Source organism: Kryptolebias marmoratus, linkage group LG9 (assembly GCF_001649575.2).
Source record: "Kryptolebias marmoratus isolate JLee-2015 linkage group LG9, ASM164957v2, whole genome shotgun sequence".
In the NCBI taxonomy this organism is placed as follows: Eukaryota; Metazoa; Chordata; class Actinopteri; order Cyprinodontiformes; family Rivulidae; genus Kryptolebias; species Kryptolebias marmoratus.
Window position 1 is genome coordinate 17,279,977 of NC_051438.1, and position 24,316 is coordinate 17,304,292.

The following is a 24,316-nucleotide window of genomic DNA, read 5'->3' on the forward strand; positions in this document are numbered from 1 at the left end:
AGAAATGGCAGTACAACAACATAAACTCTTTAAAAGTTCCCTCACTTCAAAAAGAAAGATAGTAAGTTAAAATGTGCATTTACTACTTTGATCAGAAAGTTTTAGAGGAGTAAAATGCAATGTCTACTCGTGACTGCAACTTGGTAATGAACAATATTTATTTTTTTTATTTTTTTCCATGGAAAATAACTTACATTAATCATTAGACTACTATGTTAAGCAAAATTCCAGTTTACAAAGAAAAAGTCAAAATACCCATGTTTTTTGTTTTTTTTGGCAACTGCTAACATAATATCAAATATTACTGTACACATGATTAAATGCTTATTTGAGATTCAAGAATCTTGTCATATCTTACTTTATCTTATCTTGTATTGTCTTGACTTGTGTTGTTTGAACCATTATTGTCTTTTTTTTTCTGTCAAATAACTGGTTTGTGGGTCTTTGCGGGGTAAATTTACATCTTAAGTCAGTGGATTTTCTCCAGAATGACCTGGCTTCCTCCCACAGTCCAAAAAGAAACAGGTCTGATTAATAAATAATGGGTCCTGTGTTGGACTTGCAACTTGTACAGGGTGTACTCTGAATTTCCCTAGATGGCATCTGGATTAGACACTAGGACCTTCATGAACTTTAATCAGGCAAAGTATAAAACATATAAACTTATGGAATTCTATAAATTCAACTCATGGTGTGTTTAAGTCTCATTTTAAAACACATTTGTACCTATTGACTTTTAATACTACATTTAAGTAGAAATTTTTGCATCATTTTAATATTTTATTGTTTTTATAATTATTTTTTGTTTTAACATTATTTATTTGTTTTTATCCCATTGATTATTTATAGTCACTTGTGCTTTGCTATCAGTTTCTCACTATTTTATGTACAGCACTTTGGCCAATGGCAGTTGTTTTTCAATTCTAATTTATAATATTATTATTATTTGTTATAAAGCCATATTTATTACACATTACAGTTTCGTTATTTATACTTTTCCTTGCAAATAATGTTGTAGATAAGTTTTAATATTTTAGAATGGTGAAATCAATTTGAGTTGTGGATTACTGGCAAACTAGTGAGCTTCTTTTAAACTGTGTTAGTGTTTTCTTTTTTTATAGCTAAACATTAGATTTTCCATTGAATGACTTTCACATCTAATAAATGACTGACCTCAAACCCAGTGTTTTATGACCTATTGTCTTTTTTTAAGAAATGTTAATATTGCTTGTGATTGCCTAGATGCCTCTGTCCGTGGTGCTGGAAGAGCAATATCTAACATTAAACTATTTGGAAAAAAAGATTGCTTGCACTAACTACTATTTTTCCTTAATCAGAGATAAAATAGAAGTCTCAAAAGAGTAAAAAATGATTCAACCCCAGCATGCTGTGTACTAATCATAAATAAATCTTCAGATATAATAAATTTTTGCTGGTTATTCATGGAAGTCAATAGAATAATGCATGTTTATTTTTATCACGTCCAATATTTTACTCTTCATCAATTAGTAATTTCATCATAATGTCAACAAATAATAAAGAACACACAATCAGTAAATTTTTGGTTTGATTAATCTGTATTGGATATAATTTAGATTAATTTCTTACAGCTCTCTGTTCACCTGACTCTTGTTGAGAAGGAAAGAAATCTTGGTGTTATGGATAATGTTTTCTGCGGGTGTAAACAGTGAAAAGCGACTCAGGGTGCCGCTGTGGACTATTATTTAACTGGGGTGGACATCTCCATCCACTGTTATAGCGTGAGGAGGATCGAATTGTGCTCGAAAAAAAGAACATTTCATTCCAAGTATTCCAACGTTTCTTTTAGTATGAGGTGATCGGCTCCATTGGAAAGCAGATTATTTTTTGTTTTTTGCTCTGGATTGCAGTTTGTACAGACATTGAATTTTACATTTTCTAAAATATGGAAGACAAAGGATTTTCAGCGCTTCGTGTGACTCTCGGCTTTGTTTTCTCGATCCTTCACCTCGTTCATGGAGATCTGAGCTATTCTTTTCCAGAGGAGATGAATCGAGGATCTTTTATCGGAAATGTAGCAAAAGATCTGGGGCTTGATCTCAGGATTTTATCTTCTCGAAAAGCCCGACTGGATTTTGAGGGAACTCAGAAACTCTACTGTGACATAAATCCAAATACCGGGGATTTGAAAACATCGGAGAGAATCGACAGAGACAGCCTTTGTGGCAAGAAACCCTCGTGTATTTTAAAAGCTGATCTGGTCTTAGAAAACCCGTTAGAGCTTCATCGTGTTAGTTTCCACGTGCAAGATGTGAATGATAATTCACCAAAATTCAAAAAGAATTTGATCGAAATGGAAATAAGAGAGTCAGCAGATAGAGGTAACCGCTTCTCAATCGAGGAGGCCCATGACGCAGATATAGGTCCGAATGCTGTACAGAGATATATTTTGCAAAAGAACGACAATTTTATTCTTGCCGAAGACAACAAACGGGTTCAGCTAGTATTAGAGAATGATCTTGACAGAGAAAAGCAAAAAAACATCAATTTGCTCCTCACAGTTTTAGACGGTGGCTCTCCTCAAAGATCAGGTACAGTAATTATTCATATATCTGTGCTAGATGCTAATGATAACGCCCCAGAGTTCAGTCAGACCGTTTATAAAGCCAGTCTGCCTGAAAACTCTCCACCAGAAACAATAGTGATTACTGTAAGTGCTACAGATGCGGATGAAGGAGTAAATGGCGATGTGACTTATGATTTTGGTCATGTGTCTGAGGATGAAGTGAGTGTGTTTTCTATTGATCCAAAATTAGGTACAATTAAAGTAACAGGTGAAATTGATTTTGAAGAAATTAGTTCATTTGAAATTAGCGTGGAAGCTAAAGATGGGTTAGGACTGACATCATATGCCAAAGTGATAATAAATGTTGTTGATGTGAATGATAACGCTCCAGTTATTTATATAAAAGCTCTGTCTAAGCCCATACCTGAAAACGTGCCACCTGGTACAGAGGTGGGCATCATTAACGTGCAGGACAGAGACTCCGAGAAAAGCCAACAGGTGCGCTGCTCCATCCAGCAAAACGTCCCCTTTAAATTGGTTCCGTCTATTAAAAACTATTATTCTGTGGTGACCACGGGACAACTGGACCGTGAATTAGTATCTGATTACAACATTACTATCAGTGCCACTGACGAGGGCTCTCCACCTCTTTCCTCCTCCATAACTGTCCACTTATCTGTAGCTGACATCAACGACAACCCACCTGTGTTTGAGGAACAGTCCTACAGCGCATATGTAAATGAAAATAATAAAGCTGGCTCCACTTTATGTTCTGTTGCTGCTCGAGACCCCGACTGGAGACAAAACGGTACAGTGATATATTCTCTGTTACCTGGAGAGGCGAACGGAGCCCCAGTGTCCTCCTATGTGTCTGTTAACGGAGACACGGGGGTGATCCACGCTGTCAGGTCGTTTGATTATGAACAGTTCAGGAGTTTTAAAGTGCACGTGATGGCCAGAGACAACGGTTCTCCTCCACTCAGCAGCAACGTGAGCATCAGTGTGTTCGTATCAGATGTGAATGACAACTCTCCTCAGATCCTGTATCCCGCCCCAGAGGGCAGCTCCTTCATGACCGAGCTGGTTCCCAAAGCTGCACACGGAGGCTCTCTGGTGTCCAAAGTGATCGCGGTGGATGCGGACTCTGGACAGAACGCCTGGTTGTCCTATCATATAATTAAATCTACTGATCCGGGACTTTTCACTATTGGTCTCCACAGCGGAGAGATCAGGACCCAGCGGGACATTTCCCAATCTGACGGCATGAAACAGAACCTGATTGTGGCAGTGAAAGATAGCGGACAGCCCCCTCTGTCTGCCACATGTGCCATGTATTTACTGATTTCTGATAACTTGGCTGAGGTGCCAGAACTGAAAGATATTTCTTATGAGGAGAAGAACTCCAAGCTGACCTCCTATCTGATCATCGCGCTGGTTTGTGTGTCCACCTTCTTCCTGACCTTCATCATCATCATCCTGGGTGTCAGGTTTTGTCGTAGGAGAAAGCCGAGACTATTATTTGATGGAGCAGTTGCCATCCCCGGCGCTTATCTCCCTCCTAATTATGCAGATGTTGACGGCACAGGAACTTTACGCAGCTCTTACAATTATGACGCCTACCTGACAACCGGATCTAGAACCAGTGACTTTAAGTTTGTCTCATCTTACAATGACAACACGCTGCCTGCTGACCACACTCTGAAGAAAAGTCCAACTGAGTTTGCTGATATGTTTGGAGGACTGGATGCATCTGAAGAGGTAGGAACACTTTTGTTCTGTAATATTAGAATACAAAATACTTTATTGATGCACTCCGATCATGGCTTTAAAGGTAAATTTTTGAAAAAAAAAAAAACTTTTCTTCTTCATGCTCACGATACTTTTACTGGATAACCTAATTAATTTTTTTTGTCTTTCAAACGCGGTTAAACTATTTAGAGCTATTATAGTATATTTTATATAACAAAAATAGTATATTTAACACTATTTCATCAATTTCATATTGTTTTTATTATTATATTTTTGTCAAACATCAACGCTAGATGTTTCCTTTTGAAGAACTTGGAGGAAAAAAATTGCTTTTCATCAAAAACTCCCTATTTGACTTATAGCTGTCGCCACAAGTTAATTTATTCATGTCTTTTGTGAAGTCATATTTATTGTTTCTCTTTGCAATAAAACAGTAGTGGTATAAATTAAGTGGTCATCTGTGGTTCTCTTTAAGGTAAATTCCAACAGAGCGTAACAGTCAACAGTGGTGAAACAACATTCAGGAAAATCAACAGTTTTACTTTATATTAACAACACCTAAGCTTTGATGTTTAATCATATTTATGTCGTAACGCTTTTGTGTGTTATTCAGCATATCTATTCTTTTTTAAATAAATTTATCATTTGTCTTTTTTAGTTTTAAGGTTTTCAGACATTTTTCCATATTTTTTAATACGTTTTGTAAATTTTTTGTAAATGATTTTTAAAACAAAAAAACTGTTAGATTTCAACATTAACAAAAGGTGTCGCTCTTGACCTAGAGAAAGAAAATAACATTCATTCACCACTTCACCCTATACTGCATCGAAGCATTTGCTTTGTCGGAGGAGCCGTTTTATTTCCGAACATTTATTACGTTAAACTACAAGACATTATTTAGTGAACATATTTAGAAAGATATATATTTTTTTTTGCCTTAGTCATTTCAAGTTTGCGGTCGAGGAAGCATTCAAGATGGAATACAAAGGATTTTTTGTGCTTCGTCTGATCCTCTGCTTTGTTTTCTCGATCCTCCACCTCGTTCATGGAGATTTGAGCTATTCTTTTCCAGAGGAGCTAAATCGAGGAGCTGTTATCGGAAATGTAGCAAAGGACCTCGGTCTCGAACTGGGGATTTTATCTTCTCGAAAGGCACGTGTGGATTTTGAAAGGAATCGAAAGAGCTACTGTGAGATAAATTTTAATACCGGAGATTTAATGACATCGGAGAGAATCGACAGAGAAATCCTTTGTGCCAAGAGACCCTCGTGCGTTTTGAAAGCAGATCTGGTGTTAGAAAATCCGTTAGAGCTTCATCGTGTAACTTTCCATGTCCAAGATGTGAACGATAACTCACCAAAATTTAGAGAAAATTTTATTAAAATGGAAATAAGAGAGTCAGCTGAAAAAGGTGCTCGTTTCTCGATAGAAGTGGCCAATGACGCAGATATAGGTCAGAATGCTGTGCAGCAATATGTAATTCAAAAGAATGACAACTTTATTTTATCTCTTGACAACAAAAAAGTTGAACTGGTGCTTGAAAACAAACTTGACAGAGAGAAACAAAAAGAAGTCAATTTGCTTCTTTCAGCTATAGACGGCGGATCTCCTCAAAGATCAGGTACAGTAGCTATTCATGTCTCCGTACTGGATGCTAATGATAACGCCCCCCTGTTCAGTCAGCCCGTTTATAAAACCAGTCTGCCTGAAAACTCGCCTTTAGATACTGTAGTAGTTACTGTAATCGCAACTGATGCAGATGAAGGAGTGAATGGGGATGTGACGTATCAGTTTGGACACGCGTCTGAAGACGATGCAAATTTATTTTCTATTAATTCAAAAACAGGACAAATCAAAGTAACTGGTGTCATTGACTTTGAAGAAATAAGTTCGTTTGAAATAAATGTGCAAGCGAAAGATGGTCTGGGACTAACTTCATATGCAAATGTATTAATTGATGTAACTGATGTGAATGATAACGCACCCGCTATTTATCTAAAATCTCTGTCTAACCCCATACCTGAGAACGTGCCACCTGGTACAGAGGTGGGCATCATTAACGTGCAGGACAGAGACTCCGAGAAAAGCCAACAGGTGCGCTGCTCCATCCAGCAAAATGTCCCTTTTAAATTGGTTCCATCTATCAAAAACTATTATTCTGTCGTAACCACAGGAAAACTGGACCGTGAAATAGTGTCTGATTACAACATTACAATCAGTGCCACTGACGAGGGTTCTCCACCTCTGTCCTCCTCTAAAACTGTCCACTTATCTGTAGCTGACATCAACGACAACCCACCTGTGTTTGAAGAACAGTCCTACAGCGCATATGTCAGTGAAAATAACAAAGCTGGCTCCACTTTATGTTCCGTTACTGCTCAAGACCCCGACTGGAGACAAAATGGGACAGTAATTTATTCTCTGTTACCTGGCGAGGTGAACGGAGCCCCAGTGTCCTCCTATGTGTCTGTTAACGGAGACACGGGGGTGATCCACGCTGTTAGGTCGTTTGATTATGAACAGTTCAGGAGTTTTAAAGTGCACGTGATGGCCAGAGACAACGGTTCTCCTCCGCTGAGCAGCAACGTGAGCGTCAGTGTGTTAATATCAGATGTGAATGACAACTATCCTCAGATCCTATACCCCACCTCGGAGGGCAGCTCCTTCATGACCGAGCTGGTCCCCAAAGCTGCACACGGAGGCTCTCTGGTGTCCAAAGTGATCGCGGTGGACGCGGACTCTGGACAGAACGCCTGGTTGTCCTATCATATAGTCAAATCCACTGATCCGGGACTTTTCACTATTGGTCTGCACAGCGGAGAGATCAGGACACAGCGGGACATTTCCGAATCTGACAGCATGAAACAGAACCTGATTGTGGCAGTGAAAGATAATGGACAGCCCCCTCTGTCTGCCACCTGTGCCATGTATTTACTGATTTCTGATAACTTGGCTGAGGTGCCAGAACTGAAAGATATATCTTATGAGGAGAATAACTCCAAGCTGACCTCCTATCTGATCATCGCGCTGGTTTGTGTGTCCACCTTCTTCCTGACCTTCATCATCATCATCCTTGGTGTCAGGTTTTGTCGTAGGAGAAAGCCCAGACTGTTGTTTGATGGAACAGTTGCCATCCCCGGCGCTTATCTCCCTCCTAATTATGCAGATGTTGATTGCACAGGAACTTTACGCAGCTCTTACAATTATGACGCCTACCTGACAACAGGATCTAGAACCAGTGACTTTAAGTTTGTCTCATCTTACAATGACAACACGCTGCCTGCTGACCACACTCTGCAAAAAAGTCCAACTGAGTTTCTCGAAGCTTTTGGCGATACCGACGAGTCTTCTCAGGTAGGCATATCTTATTACTGCATTTGTTTTACCTTTTCTTTAATGAATTTTGACAATCATATTACACTGTTTTTTTAGTATTTTCTTATGTGCATTTTCTATTTTTTCCATATCGATCGATATTGCTTAAGGTTTTGTTTTTGATGTGTCTCAACACCTTTTGTAACGTATATTTAATGGGAAAATAAGTGTTATTATTTATTATTTTTAAATTTTCAAATGATGGATGCGTTTTTACATATTGGTTTTAAAATTTCCTAGCTCATTTCATTACTACTTTAATTCTAACTTTTCTTGTCTAATCACTCCCATCCCATCATATTCTCAAAACACCTGCTTACAAATCAGATAAACTCATTTTATAGTTTTAAGCCATCCTTTTTGTTTTTTCCTTGTCAGGAACATTGTCAATATATTTTTCTGAATTTAAAATGTTTGCGTTAATGGAAGTTTCACATTTTAGCTGTATCTTAGCAAGAGTTTTTCTCTTTTTTCATTTTTTGTTTTCATTTTTAATCCATAGTTTTTTCTATGTGTATCTTGTCAATTTCAAATAAGCCTTTTTCTGATGTTAATGACATACCTCCATTAATACATCTTGGTATTGTTTTTATCATCTTACACTGAAAATCGTTGCTTTAACTTTCTCACACACTATTATTTAACGAGTGCCTACATTTATATCTACAGTATCACTATGATGCAAAATGTTTTTGGGTTGATACTGAACCCTATATTGCTGCTGAAATATTTTTCGACTGTGTTGTTTTACTTTTTTCTGATTTTTAAAAGTTATCTAGAAGTTTAAAATGCGTTCTATAATAATGCCCCATTTGTGATTTAGATTATCCTCGATCCTCATAGTCTTCCTCAAAATACATACACAACCTGGTTGTGAAAATGTGAAATTCATGAACTTTGTACTTAAAATGGTGAAGAAAAGAGAGATGTTTTCTTTTTATGATTTCATCTTATTACACACTCTGTTTTTCTGTGACATTTGCTAAAAGGTACACTTAACTGACTGATGTTCCAAGACATTCAGCCATGGAATTTAGATTTTAATTTTACCTGGACTTGTATTTTCTTTCTGAACATTTGTCACTTCAGTCTGTTTATGCCTAGTTTTCTATTTTTCATCTTGCAATACTTTCCCCCTACCTGTGTAGCAAAGTTAAATACATTAGTTTGTATGTATACATATTTGTTTAAAGAATCAGAAACTGAATAAGTATAAATATCAAATTCTCAGAATATCAATCTACATCAGGCTCCCCATACATTTATTAAGAAACCTACTTATTTTTTAATCCACGTTTTTACGTGGTGTTGGGTTTTAACCATTTTTCAGCGACAGTTGTTGCATAAATTTTGTATATATTTTAAAAATCAAGAGTTGAATGACTGATTTTTTTTGTTTGTTTCTTCGTCTTCTCCCTTTCTTTGGATAACTTTGTGATAAATTCCTTTCTTTATAAAAGACAGGCATTGAAAAAATAAAAGGAGGTAAAACTATCATAACTGTTTACTATGTCGGTCTTCTTTTAAAACGCTGTCCACGGTCCTGAATGAAATGCCATTCCCTGTGCCTAACAACAACAAAAAAAAATCTGCAATCGTGTAACAGTTAAATTTCGCTTTTCACATAACATTGAATTTTGCTGTGTTGTTTGTGACATCAACCCGTGCATATATTTGACTTTCTTTTTTGTAACATTCTAAATAAACTCACGGCGTCGCTATTGACCTGCGGATATGAGGCGTATGAGTTCTCCACCCATTACAAGTCAGGCGATATGCATTTAAACCAAGGCTGCTATTGTTGAATTACAGCGTCAGTATACGCCACTTGCCTTTTGATTGATCGACAGAAAGAAAATTTGTGTATGAATTTCAAAATGAGGATGAAAATATTGGGCATCAAACGACAATCCTTGCTGAGTTTTGTCTGCAGCTTTGCTCTTTGTGTTCGGATCACCACTGCGGACCTCAGCTATTCCGCTTCGGAGGAGATGAGGCCCGGATCTATTGTTGGAAACGTTGCCAAGGATCTCGGTCTGGATGTAGGAAAATTCTTCACTCGCAAACCTCGAATTGACACTGAGGACAGCTCGCAGCATTTCTGTGATCTCGATCCAAAGACTGGGAATTTCATCATCAGGGAAAGGATCGACAGAGAGGAGCTGTGCGGCGAGAAGGTTTCGTGCATGCTTAAATTTGAATTAGTGCTGGAGGGCCCTTTGGAGCTGCATCGGGTATCTCTGCTTATACAAGACATTAACGATAATTCACCCGTTTTCCCTAAAGATACTGTTAAATTAGAAATACGGGAATCGGCTGTGAAGGGAGCGCGATATCGTGTGAACGAAGCACATGACGCAGACACTGGCCGTAATGCAGTCAAACAATACAATTTAGAAAAAAATGAACATTTCGTTTTGTCTGCCCAAGAGGATGCTGATGGATCTAAGAACATCGAGCTGGTTTTAGAGAAGGAGCTGGACCGTGAAACGGAACGGGAGTTAAATATCGCTCTAATTGCAGTTGATGGTGGAAATCCACTGAGATCAGGCACAGCTATTATTCACGTTACTGTTTTGGATGCTAATGATAACGCACCTGTGTTTGGTCAGTCTGTTTACGAAGCCAGTTTACCTGAAAATTCGCCTCTTGATACCGTGGTAATAACAGTGAGCGCCACTGATGCAGATGAGGGAGTTAATGGGGAGGTAACGTATGACTTCAGCCGCATCTCAGAAAGAGCTAAAAAGGTTTTCTCACTGAACAGTAAAACAGGGGAAATAAAACTGATAGGAGCGCTTGATTTCGAGAGTAAATCAAAATACGAAATGCGCATCGATGCTAAAGATGGTTATGGACTTTCATCTGATGCAAAAATAGTTATTGATATTACTGATATTAATGATAACGCGCCAGTCATTTTTGTGAAAACTCTAATGAACCCAGTGACAGAAAACGTGTCACCAGGTACCGAGGTGGGCATCATTAACGTGCAGGACAGAGACTCGGGTATCAATGGACAGGTGCGCTGCTCTATTCAACGAAACGTTCCGTTTACGTTGGTTCCTTCTGTTAAAAACTATTATTCTGTGGTGACCACAGGACAACTGGACCGTGAAATAGTGTCTGATTACAACATTACAATCAGTGCCACTGACGAGGGTTCTCCACCTCTGTCCTCCTCTAAAACTGTCCACTTATCTGTAGCTGACATCAACGACAACCCACCTGTGTTTGAAGAACAGTCCTACAGCGCATATGTCAGTGAAAATAACAAAGCTGGCTCCACTTTATGTTCCGTTACTGCTCAAGACCCCGACTGGAGACAAAATGGGACAGTAATTTATTCTCTGTTACCTGGCGAGGTGAACGGAGCCCCGATGTCCTCCTATGTGTCTGTTAACGGTGACACCGGGGTGGTCCACGCTGTCAGGTCGTTTGATTATGAACAGTTCAGGAGTTTTAAAGTGCACGTGATGGCCAGAGACAACGGTTCTCCTCCGCTGAGCAGCAATGTGAGCGTCAGTGTGTTCATATCGGATGTGAATGACAACTCTCCTCAGATCCTGTACCCTGCTCCAGAGGGCAGCTCCTTCATGACCGAGCTGGTCCCCAAAGCTGCACACGGAGGCTCTCTGGTGTCCAAAGTGATCGCGGTGGATGCGGACTCTGGACAGAACGCCTGGTTGTCCTATCATATAGTCAAATCCACTGATCCGGGACTTTTCACTATTGGTCTGCACAGCGGAGAGATCAGGACACAGCGGGACATTTCCGAATCTGACAGCATGAAACAGAACCTGATCGTGGCAGTGAAAGATAATGGACAGCCCCCTCTGTCTGCCACCTGTGCCATGTATTTACTGATTTCTGATAACTTAGCTGAGGTTCCAGAACTGAAAGATATTTCTTATGAGGAGAATAACTCCAAGGTGACCTCCTATCTGATCATCGCGCTGGTTTGTGTGTCCACCTTCTTCCTGACCTTCATCATCATAATCCTTGGTGTCAGGTTTTGTCGTAGGAGAAAGCCCAGACTGTTGTTTGATGGAGCAGTTGCCATCCCCGGCGCTTACCTGCCTCCTAATTACGCAGATGTTGACGGCACAGGAACTTTACGCAGCTCTTACAATTATGATGCCTACCTGACAACCGGATCTAGAACCAGTGACTTTAAGTTTGTCTCATCTTACAATGAGAACACGCTGCCTGCTGACCACACTCTGAAGAAAAGTCCAACTGAGTTTCTCGAGGCTTTTGGCGATACTGACGAGTCTTTTCAGGTAGGCACATCATATGTTTTCAACGTTCCTGACCATTTTTTCTTTTTATTGTTTGTTATTGAGTTCTGACAATCATAACATACCTTTTTATTTGAATTGTCTTTATCAGATGGATTGAAAATCGTAAAGGTTTTTTGGGGGGAAAGTCTGAAAAACCTTTATAGGCTATAGTGTAGAGGAAAAGCTTTTACCGCATTTATTAAATGTATTTTTCATTTTTTTAGAGGAGGAATGCAATTTGACCTAGTGTTTTTGAAATCTTTTACTTGATTTTGTTAGTAATTTTACTTCTAAGGTTTGTTGTTTCATCACTCCGTTTCCGTCATATCTACAAACTACCTGCTTACAAATTACATTAAACTCAATTTATATTTTTCTGACATGCTTAGTTTTTGTGTGTGCGTGTGTATGTGGGTGGGGGGTCAGAGCAGAGACTGTCAGTATTTTTTTTCTGAATTTATGCAGGTAATGGAAGTTCAATAGTTTAACCATATTTTGGTGAGTTTTCTTTATCAGTGGTAGTTTCTAAGTTTACCTGAAATATTAAACTTATCAAAAAACAAATTTAAATCCAAGTAAACCCTCTTCTTATGTGCATTTGTTAACTACACGTTCCTCATTAATACATTTTTTTTTGATCACCTAATGGTGGAAATATTTGATTTACCTTTCTCTCAGACATTTTTCAAGAAGTGCCAACAGTTATATTTAAAATAATTATATGTCGCATATTGTTTTTGGCATGACACTGAACCCCACAATACTGCTGACATATTTATCAGATGTGTGATTTGACAGATTTTTTTAACTGATTTGTAAAATTCCCGTACAAGTTCAAAATGCATTCTATGATGATGTACCATTTTCTTTTTATAAATCTTGTTTAGATTTTTTTTTTTTTTGATATAAAGATGTTCACAACCTGGATGCAAAATAATTGGCACAAATAAGTCTTACACTTTTGACAGTGGAAAAACAGAAATTTGTTATTCTGTGTCTCCATTATCAAACCTGATAGCTCTTTGTTATTCCATGACAGTAGCTAAAACACTCTTTTCTGATTTGTGTCACAAGACAAAGGCTGTTTGTAATAAATTTCACATTTTACTACAAGTATTCAATCATGAACTTTACATTTTATTTCACAATCACTTGTATTTTCTTTCTGAACATGTCATTTCAGTCTGTTTATCTTTGGCTTTATTCACTTAGCAAAACATTTCACCCTATGTAGCAAAGTTAAATGCAGTAGTTCAAATGTATGCACATTTTTTAAAAAATATCAAAATTTGAGTAACCATGTTCTTAATTGACAACGAACAAATTTACCACTTATTAAACTCTCCAAACATTTACTAAGAAAACTATTTATTCTGTAGTCCACGTTTTTACAGAGTGTTGGGTTTAAATCAAATTCCAACTACAGTAGTTGCAATAAATCTGTATTTTCTTTATACAAAAATAATAATAATAATCGGGAACGATTATTGTTTTTTTCTGTTTAAATAGTTTTGTAATAATTGATTTTCTAAAAGGAAGACAGGTGTTGAAACACAAGAGTAGAAAAAAAAAATTTTTTGTTTATTATAGCTGCCGTCTTTTGAAACGCTGTCCACAGTGCTGAAATTAGTGGGGGTTAACTACAAATGTGTAACCTTAATTTCGCTTCTCACGCAAACACCTGGTTTTACTCTATTATTCGTGACATTGGCTCGTGAATCAGTATGGGTATTTAGATCTTTGTAATATTTTAAATAAGCTCATGGAGTCGCTACTCACTTGCAGATGTGAGTAGGTTTAGTTCTCCACCCACGACAAATTAGACTAGATGCATTTAAACCAAGGCTGTCATTGTTGTAGCAGCAGTGTCAGTATACGTTTGTTTAACCATTTACTTCTTGATTGCTCAACGGAAGAAAAAATTGTAGATTTATTTCAAAATTTTGTTGAAAATATGTTCATCAAACGACAATCCTTGCTGAGTTTTGTCTGCAGCTTTGCTCTTTGTGTTCGGATCACCACTGCGGACCTCAGCTATTCCGCTTCGGAGGAGATGAGGCCCGGATCTATTGTTGGAAACGTTGCCAAGGATCTCGGTCTGGATGTAGGAAAATTCTTCACTCGCAAACCTCGAATTGACACTGAGGACAGCTCGCAGCATTTCTGTGATCTCGATCCAAAGACTGGGAATTTCATCATCAGGGAAAGGATCGACAGAGAGGAGCTGTGCGGCGAGAAGGTTTCGTGCATGCTTAAATTTGAATTAGTGCTGGAGGGCCCTTTGGAGCTGCATCGGGTATCTCTGCTTATACAAGACATTAACGATAATTCACCCGTTTTCCCTAAAGATACTGTTAAATTAGAAATACGGGAATCGGCTGTGAAGGGAGCGCGATATCGTGTGAACGAAGCACATGACGCAGACACTGGCCGTAATGCAGTCAAACAATACAATTTAGAAAAAAATGAACATTTCGTTTTGTCTGCCCAAGAGGATGCTGATGGATCTAAGAACATCGAGCTGGTTTTAGAGAAGGAGCTGGACCGTGAAACGGAACGGGAGTTAAATATCGCTCTAATTGCAGTTGATGGTGGAAATCCACTGAGATCAGGCACAGCTATTATTCACGTTACTGTTTTGGATGCTAATGATAACGCACCTGTGTTTGGTCAGTCTGTTTACGAAGCCAGTTTACCTGAAAATTCGCCTCTTGATACCGTGGTAATAACAGTGAGCGCCACTGATGCAGATGAGGGAGTTAATGGGGAGGTAACGTATGACTTCAGCCGCATCTCAGAAAGAGCTAAAAAGGTTTTCTCACTGAACAGTAAAACAGGGGAAATAAAACTGATAGGAGCGCTTGATTTCGAGAGTAAATCAAAATACGAAATGCGCATCGATGCTAAAGATGGTTATGGACTTTCATCTGATGCAAAAATAGTTATTGATATTACTGATATTAATGATAACGCGCCAGTCATTTTTGTGAAAACTCTAATGAACCCAGTGACAGAAAACGTGTCACCAGGTACCGAGGTGGGCATCATTAACGTGCAGGACAGAGACTCGGGTATCAATGGACAGGTGCGCTGCTCTATTCAACGAAACGTTCCGTTTACGTTGGTTCCTTCTGTTAAAAACTATTATTCTGTGGTGACCACAGGACAACTGGACCGTGAAATAGTGTCTGATTACAACATTACAATCAGTGCCACTGACGAGGGTTCTCCACCTCTGTCCTCCTCTAAAACTGTCCACTTATCTGTAGCTGACATCAACGACAACCCACCTGTGTTTGAAGAACAGTCCTACAGCGCATATGTCAGTGAAAATAACAAAGCTGGCTCCACTTTATGTTCCGTTACTGCTCAAGACCCCGACTGGAGACAAAATGGGACAGTAATTTATTCTCTGTTACCTGGCGAGGTGAACGGAGCCCCGATGTCCTCCTATGTGTCTGTTAACGGTGACACCGGGGTGGTCCACGCTGTCAGGTCGTTTGATTATGAACAGTTCAGGAGTTTTAAAGTGCACGTGATGGCCAGAGACAACGGTTCTCCTCCGCTGAGCAGCAATGTGAGCGTCAGTGTGTTCATATCGGATGTGAATGACAACTCTCCTCAGATCCTGTACCCTGCTCCAGAGGGCAGCTCCTTCATGACCGAGCTGGTCCCCAAAGCTGCACACGGAGGCTCTCTGGTGTCCAAAGTGATCGCGGTGGATGCGGACTCTGGACAGAACGCCTGGTTGTCCTATCATATAGTCAAATCCACTGATCCGGGACTTTTCACTATTGGTCTGCACAGCGGAGAGATCAGGACACAGCGGGACATTTCCGAATCTGACAGCATGAAACAGAACCTGATCGTGGCAGTGAAAGATAACGGACAGCCCCCTCTGTCTGCCACCTGTGCCATGTATTTACTGATTTCTGATAACTTAGCTGAGGTGCCAGAACTGAAAGATATTTCTTATGAAGAGAAGAACTCCAAGCTGACCTCCTATCTGATCATCGCGCTGGTTTGTGTGTCCACCTTCTTCCTGACCTTCATCATCATCATTATTGGTGTCAGGTTTTGTCGCAGGAGAAAGCCCAGACTGTTGTTTGATGGAACAGTTGCCATCCCCGGCGCTTATCTCCCTCCTAATTACGCAGATGTTGACGGCACAGGAACTTTACGCAGCTCTTACAATTATGATGCCTACCTGACAACAGGATCTAGAACCAGTGACTTTAAGTTTGTCTCATCTTACAATGAGAACACGCTGCCTGCTGACCACACTCTGAAGAAAAGTCCAACTGAGTTTCTCGAGGCTTTTGGCGATACTGACGAGTCTTTTCAGGTAAGAATCCACCCGCGAAAAAAAAACAAAAAAAAAAAAAACAGTGTTTTAGACTTTTATTTACCTTGAGAAAAAAATGTATTTGAAAATCCTATCCTGTCCTATAGAAATAAATGGACACAAAATGGATTTAGTCTACACTGATATTTTCTAAAAGAACAATAACAAATAAAAACCAAACACTTGATATTTAAGTGATGGAAAATCCTTTAAAATAAACCAGAATTCTATGAAACGGACAATTTTTTGCATTTTGAATTTTGTATTTATTTATTTATTTTACAAACCTCTTTGGTATTTTGAACTATAGTTTTCTTTTTTTATAAAACTTTATATAGCCATTTGACCATGGCATTTGCCACATGGTGACTCTCCATGGTGCTGAAATGAACACAATTCAAATTTAAGATTTCTGCTCACACCAGCGCTGCTGTGTAATTATTTTTTTATGAGTAGTATCAGTCACGTGTACTTGAAAAAGAAAAAAACAATCGTTTTTAAATTTGATTACAACTTTAACTACATTTGTTTATCCACTGAAATCGAAAATGTTTGTAATACCATTGGGCAGCTCACGGTGTCACTCTCTATCAGCTTTTTTTTTTTGATGTCACGTTATGTTGCTCCACACCCTCACATTACCAAACGACGACGAAAAAAAAATCCCTTCCGCTGCTAAAACACTGAATTCGTCACATTTATAATCAGTCTGCAAGATTATTCTTTTTAAATCAAAATATTAAACGGGCTTTTTTTTTTTTTTTTATCATCTAAACCTCTGATGTGGTGGATTTGTGAATGAACTAATTGAAAGATGGAGCAGAAGGCTTGTTCCGCGCTCGGCCTCATTGCCGTCTTGGAAATATTTTCTCTTGTGTTGCACTCCGCCATTGGAGACGTGTCTTATTCTTTTCCCGAAGAGATGAAACGAGGCTTGATTATTGGAAATTTGGCTAAAGATATGGGTCTGGAGGTGGGAGATTTGGCTGCTCGAAAGGCTCGCATGGAAACAGACAAAAATAGCAAACGGTATTGTGATTTAAATCTGAGTACTGGAGATGTCATTGTTGCCGACCGAATTGACAGAGAAGGTCTTTGTGGTAAGAAATCATCCTGCCTTTTGATTCAGGAGCTTGTTTTAGAGGATCCCTTAGAGCTGCATCGCATCAGTCTGCACGTTCAAGATGTTAACGATAATTCACCTCAATTTAAAAAGAATGCAATCAAATTTGAAATTAGAGAATCAGCAGATAAAGGAAGCCGGTTTCGTTTAGATGAGGCCTATGATGCAGATATCGGACTGAATGCCATTCAGGAATATAGCATTGAAGAAAATGAAAATTTCAACTTGAATGTTGTGGCAAAAAGTGGAGGGGGAAAATATAGTGAGTTAGTTTTAAAAAAAGAACTGGACAGAGAACAAAAGAAGGAGCTTACAGTTGTGCTTGTAGCCACAGACGGTGGATCTCCTCAGAGATCGGGTACTGCAGTTATTCTTGTCACTGTGTTGGATGCTAATGATAACGCCCCAGTGTTCAGTCAGGCAGTTTATAAAACCAGTCTGCCTGAAAACTCTCCTTTAGATACTGCAGTGGTTACTGTGAGCGCAACTGATGCAGATGAGGGAGTGAATGGTAATGTAAGTTATGAATTTGATCATGTTTCTGATGAAAATAATAATGTTTTTTCTATTGATTCCACAAGTGGTGAAGTCAAAGTTTCAAGAATGTTAGATTATGAAGAGAAAACTTCCTATGAAATGCAAATAACAGCCAAAGACGGTCTTGGATTAGTTTCATCCTCGACCCTAATAATTGAGGTCACGGATGTCAACGATAATGCTCCTGTGATATCCATAAAGTCACTGAAAAACCCAGTACCAGAAAATATACAGCTTGGTACAGAAGTGGGCCTCATTAACGTGCAGGACAGAGACTCCGACAGTAATGAAAAGGTGCGCTGCTCCATCCAGCAAATTGTTCCTTTTAAATTGGTTCCTTCAATTAAAAACTATTATTCTGTGGTGACCACAGGACAACTTGACCGTGAAATAGTGTCTGATTACAACATTACAATCAGTGCCACTGATGAAGGCTCTCCACCTCTGTCCTCCTCTAAAACTGTCCACTTATCTGTAGCTGACATCAACGACAACCCACCTGTGTTTGAGGAACAGTCCTACAGCGCATATGTGAGTGAAAATAACAAAGCCGGATCCACTTTATGTTCAGTTACTGCTCGAGACCCCGACTGGAGACAAAATGGGACAGTAATTTATTCTCTGTTACCTGGTGAGGTTAATGGAGCCCCGATGTCCTCATATGTTTCTGTTAACGGGGACACAGGGGTGATCCACGCTGTCAGGTCATTTGATTATGAACAGTTCAGGAGTTTTAAAGTGCACGTGATGGCTAGAGACAACGGCTCGCCTCCACTCAGCAGCAACGTGAGCATAAGTGTGTTCGTATCAGATGTGAATGACAATTCTCCTCAGATCCTGTACCCCGCCCCAGAGGGCAGCTCCTTCATGACCGAGCTGGTCCCCAAAGCTGCACACGGAGGCTCTCTTGTGTCCAAAGTGATCTCGGTGGACGCGGACTCCGGACAGAACGCCTGGCTGTCCTATTATATAGTCAAATCCACTGATCCGGGACTTTTCACTATTGGGCTGCACAGCGGAGAGATCAGGACACAGCGGGACATTTCCGAGGCTGACAGCATGAAACAGAACCTGATCGTGGCAGTGAAAGATAATGGACAGCCCCCTCTGTCTGCCACCTGTGCCATGTATTTACTGATTTCTGATAACTTAGCTGAGGTGCCTGAACTGAAAGATATTTCTTATGAGGAGAAGAACTCAAACCTGACCTCCTATCTGATCATCGCACTGGTTTGTGTGTCCACCTTCTTCCTGACCTTCATCATCATCATCCTGGGTGTCAGGTTCTGTCGCAGGAGAAAGCCCAGACTGTTGTTTGATGGAGCAGTTGCCATCCCTGGCGCTTACCTCCCTCCTAATTATGCAGATGTTGATGGCACAGGAACTTTACGCAGCTCTTACAATTATGACGCCTACCTGACAACAGGATCTAGAACCAGTGACTTTAAGTTTGTCTCATCTTACAATGACAACACGCTGCCTGCTGACCACACTCTGAAGAAAAGTCCAACTGAGTTTGCTGATATGTTTGGTCAATCAGAAGACTCTCTTGAGGTAAGCATGCACAAGCTTGTGTAATTGTTTTAGTTATATTTTTCTATAGGAACATTAGCATTTATTCCTGTTGTGTGATTTTCTAGTATTATTTCTAAGTACCCATTTTTTTGTCCTTTTTACTATTGCTGCTTACCTAGTTTTGCTCTATGAAATAGATTCTTTTGGCCTTTTAAAATTGGATAAATACTGTTTTAAAGGCAGCAATTTTCATCTTTCCAATTTCCTTTTGATATTGTTCAGCCATTTTTATTGACAATTTGCTATAAATCTATACAAGAAAAAATTAAACAGACTTGGGCAGTTGTACATCATATCAGAGTTTGGATCTTCTACCAAAGCTTAGGAGGTTATTGATGCTGTTTCTAGGATTTCATTGTTCTGGATGGAGATCTCTGAGGTTGTACCTGGCATCTGTTGGAGTCACTCCTTTAGTTTTGGGGTCACAGCAAAGTGCTCCGATGACCACTAGTACCACTGACACCTTGGCTCTCCAGAACTTCTATATTTCTTCTTTCAGTCCTTGGTGTTTCTCAGACCTCCTGTGATGCTTATTTGCTACATCTATAACCACTACCTTCATTTGTAGTTTGTCAATCACAACAATGTCTGGTTGTTTGGCCATTATTTGTTTTTTCAGTCTGGTTTTGGAAGTCACACAGTATCTTAGTCATATTGTTCTTTGGAACCCTTGGTGTAATCTCCCACCTTAATAGCAGCCCAAACTTAGCACAGATGTTCCTGTACACTATTACAGTTACTTGCTTATGGTGTTTTATGTATGATTTGCCTGCATTCATTTTATATCCTGCTACTATGTACTGTACTGTCTCAGGGATATCTTTGCACAGTCTGCATTATGGGTCCTTCCTGATATGGTAAGCACCAGCATCTATTTATGTTGTGCTGAGAATGTGCTCTTGTGCTGCCATGGATCGTGCTTCTGTGCTCTCCTTCAATCCAGCCTTCTCTAGATACTGGACAAATTTCTTGGTATTAGCCACTTCTTCAGTCTACCAGTAGTACATGCCATGTAGGAGCTTATCTTTTCATTGTTGTTTCTCTGGTTCCTCTTCTTCCACATTGGGTTTCTGCAGCTGTTTTTACATTCTTTACAACTGCTACTGTGTTTCCAAATGGACAGATACAAATATGACCAAAGTATTCCATACTGTATGTGAAACTTGTGCCACTACAGCTACACATGCATAATTTTGAACTATATATTAGTACCATTTTGTTATGGTTCTACATTGTTTCACAAAACGTCTACGAAGTACAGTTTGTGATTAAATAACTCTTCTCTAGCCACGCAAAAAAGATTCACACAAATAAAAATCATTAATGATGCTTTTACAACATAGTTGTACATAATGATATTGTCAACTTAATTACTGTCAAAGCCTGAAACTACTTCCACACGAATTTGGTTCAATTTTCCCATCACACAAACACAGTGAAGACTGGAAGAACAAATGTTGTAGACTTTTTACTTTTTATTCACCATAAACAAAGCAAAGATTTATAAATAGCAGAGTAAATTTAAGTCTTTTAAATAGCTAAAAAGAGGACTTGGTGTGCAAAGGTTTCTACAAAAGCAAACAAATTTCACACTTTAAAAAGGAACAGTCCAAGTCAGTCACCAGGGCTCAATTCATAGGCAAAGGTCCTTGAAAGGCAGTTGTTAGTCAGCAGCATTACCTGGGACCCCACACCAGCACGAAGTACTAGTACAGAATGCCAGCCATGCAGTTCCATCACATAAGGTATGATCAGTGCCAGGATTTCATTTTTATTTCATATATAACCTTTATTGAACAAAAGTTACAGAACAACACAACAAAAGCAACGACAAGATATAATGTATAAAGTCTGTTGTAAGATAGGATAAATTTAAGCAAGATAAGTAGAAATTCATCAGTGCCAGGTTCCACACCCACCAGTGAACCAGGAAATTAAGTCGTCAGCGCGTCTTAGTTTTACATCAGTGTCACGATCCTTCCGCAGGTGCTCTACAGAAACACGGAACTGGGACTAAGAAGAGGCCCAATCGTTACCTAAATAAATTCATTAATAGCCACACAACCAGAAGAAAATGACCTATTTCGTCCAGCTGAAGTATAGTGAGCATTGAATCAAAAGCCAGCACACCGACGGCGCGTCACAAGTCATCCAGAGTACAGCCGAAGAAGTGGGCGTTTCCTCTTGCTCTCCAGGCGCGCACCCCGACCCTAGGTGTCCGGCTCAAATAGACGTGGGACACAAATCCCCCACCAATGACAATATTGCATTGATAAAGTTCAGGGAGAGGAGCAATTTACGACAGGTGCCATTGATAAGTTCAAATAAGTAAGAAACTCTAACACATTATGTTCACACAACACAGCAAGACAGGTGAACACGAAAATACAAAAACACATCAATAATAATAATAATTTATAAGCACTGCAAACCAAACCCAAAGCAAAAAACAAAAATGCACCACAAATGTCTGTGACAATTATTATTTTACATATTTTAAACTTAATGCCTTGAAGCAACTTCAATCTAACAGATGTGTAATTTATTTATGGCATTACTGTATTTTGCTTTCAATGCACCATGTGATTGTGTGTTGTGTATTTTAAATATTGAAACCTGAACATTTAAATAATGCTGTTAATTTAAACAGTATGGGCGTAGTACTCCTCCCCCTTCTCCTACTACTACTAAGAATAATAATAATAATAATTTTAATAATAAACTTACTAACTATATATATATATATAATAACTCGTGCTGCTATCAGGCTCTTTGTACTACTGTACCTTGTTAGAACTCTTGGTGTCACTGTACACTAAGGAAGGGATGAAGCCTTTGTCACTCCATTCTTCTTTTTTTCACCATTGCCAAGCGTTATTGTGTCTGTGAGTGCCTCTCGGTTAACGACGCGACCAAAGGAAATACTCCGCGAGAAAATCCGAATACACACACTTCTTTTTTAAACGAATGACGTGGGACACAAGAGGGTAAAATCTGTCCAGTCATGAGGAATAAAACCGACGGAGGATTTTCTTTCAACCTCTGCTGCGTTTTTCTTCTCTTGGGTCTGCATTTTGCGCATGGCGATGTAAGCTACTCTATAGCCGAAGAGATGAAGCGTGGATCAGTTATAGGAAATATAGCTAAAGATCTCGGCCTTGCGATAGCCACGCTGTCATCCCGTAAAGCCCGCATCGACACGGACACGAATAATAAAAGGTACTGTGATATTAATCTGAGCACCGGGGATTTGATTGTGACGGACAGGATAGACAGGGAAAACCTTTGTGGTAAGAAAGCGACCTGCGTTTTAAAAGAGGAGCTCGTTCTAGAAAACCCTCTAGAGCTCCAGCGTATCACCATTCATGTACAGGATATAAACGACAACGCCCCTGAGTTTAGTGAGAACTTGATTTCATTCGAAATAAGTGAATCAACCGGCAAAGGAGCTAAATTCGTACTGACTGAGGCCCGTGATGCAGATATCGGCACAAATGCTGTTCAGCGCTACACTTTACAAAACAATGAGCATTTCACAATAAATGTAAACACAGACGTTAGTGGAAGAAAACACTCGGAGCTTGTTTTAGTCAAAGAATTAGATCGAGAGAAGGAGACAGAGCTGAAATTAGTGCTCACAGCTCTAGATGGCGGATCTCCTCAGAGATCGGGTACTGCAGTTATCCATGTCACTGTGCTGGATGCTAATGATAACGTCCCAGTGTTCAGTCAGGCCGTTTATAAAATCAGTCTGCCTGAAAACTCTCCTTTACAGACTGTAGTGGTTACTGTGAGGGCAACTGATGCAGATGAGGGGCCCAACGGAAATATTATATATAGTTTTGATCATATGTCAAACGATCATGTTTCTCTTTTTTCACTTGATCAAAAAACAGGGGAGGTTAAATTAATCGGCCCTATTGATTATGAAACTGACACTACTATTGAACTGCAAATTAGAGCAAAAGATGGTCCAGGTCTTACTTCATATTGTACAGTAATTGTAGAACTATTTGATGTTAATGACAATCCACCTGTTATCAGTCTGAAATCCCTATCTAACCCCATACCTGAAAACGTACCACCTGGTACAGAGGTGGGCATCATTACCGTGCAGGACAGAGACTCTAACAAGAACCAACAGGTCCGCTGCTCTATCCAGCAAAACGTCCCTTTTAAGTTGGTTCCTTCTATTAAAAACTATTATTCTGTGGTGACTACAGGACAACTGGACCGTGAGCTAGTGTCTGATTACAACATTACAATCAGTGCCACTGACGAGGGCTCTCCACCTCTGTCCTCCTCTAAAACTGTCCACTTATCTGTAGCTGACATCAACGACAACCCACCTGTGTTTGAGGAACAGTCCTACAGCGCATATGTGAGTGAAAATAACAAAGCTGGCTCCACTTTGTGTTCTGTTACTGCTCGAGACCCTGACTGGAGACAAAATGGGACAGTAATTTATTCTCTGTTACCTGGTGAGGTGAATGGAGCCCCTGTGTCCTCCTATGTTTCTGTTAACGGAGACACGGGGGTGATCCACGCTGTCAGGTCGTTTGATTATGAACAGTTCAAGAGTTTTAAAGTGCACGTGATAGCCAGAGACAACGGTTCTCCTCCGCTGAGCAGCAATGTGAGCGTCAGTGTGTTCATATCGGATGTGAATGACAACTCTCCTCAGATCCTGTACCCCGCCCCGGAGGGCAGCTCCTTCATGACCGAGCTGGTCCCTAAAGCTGCACACGGAGGCTCTCTGGTGTCCAAAGTGATCGCGGTGGACG

At 39.6% G+C, this 24,316-nt stretch overlaps 3 protein-coding genes across 11 annotated transcripts in view; all 3 read left to right on the forward strand.

Moving 5' to 3' along the window:
* Positions 1 to 1,794: 1,794 nt before the first annotated feature.
* The window catches only part of LOC108243066 (protocadherin gamma-A11), a 234,173-nt gene continuing 211,651 nt past the window's right edge, over positions 1,795 to 24,316 (forward strand). The window contains exon 1 of one of the 9 annotated variants that reach the window (XM_037977462.1): positions 1,795 to 4,303. In XM_037977462.1, the coding sequence (XP_037833390.1) occupies positions 1,925 to 4,303 (2,379 nt within the window). In that variant the 5' untranslated portion in view covers positions 1,795 to 1,924. Of the gene's footprint in view, positions 4,304 to 5,149; positions 7,649 to 13,867; positions 16,298 to 16,935; positions 19,512 to 24,316 lie in introns of those variants that run through there. The other 8 variants (XM_037977473.1, XM_037977463.1, XM_037977474.1 and 5 more) reach the window with 8 other exon arrangements.
* Positions 9,285 to 13,215, forward strand: LOC108242344 (protocadherin beta-15-like). Its single transcript, XM_017427135.2, has one exon. The coding sequence runs from the start codon at positions 9,535 to 9,537 to the stop codon at positions 12,019 to 12,021; it is 2,487 nt and encodes an 828-aa protein (XP_017282624.1). The 5' UTR covers positions 9,285 to 9,534; the 3' UTR covers positions 12,022 to 13,215.
* The window catches only part of LOC119617365 (protocadherin gamma-A11-like), a 5,155-nt gene continuing 3,262 nt past the window's right edge, over positions 22,424 to 24,316 (forward strand). The window contains exon 1 of the mRNA XM_037977525.1: positions 22,424 to 24,309. Within this exon, the coding sequence (XP_037833453.1) occupies positions 22,537 to 24,309 (1,773 nt within the window). The 5' untranslated portion in view covers positions 22,424 to 22,536. The remainder of the gene's footprint in view (positions 24,310 to 24,316) is intronic.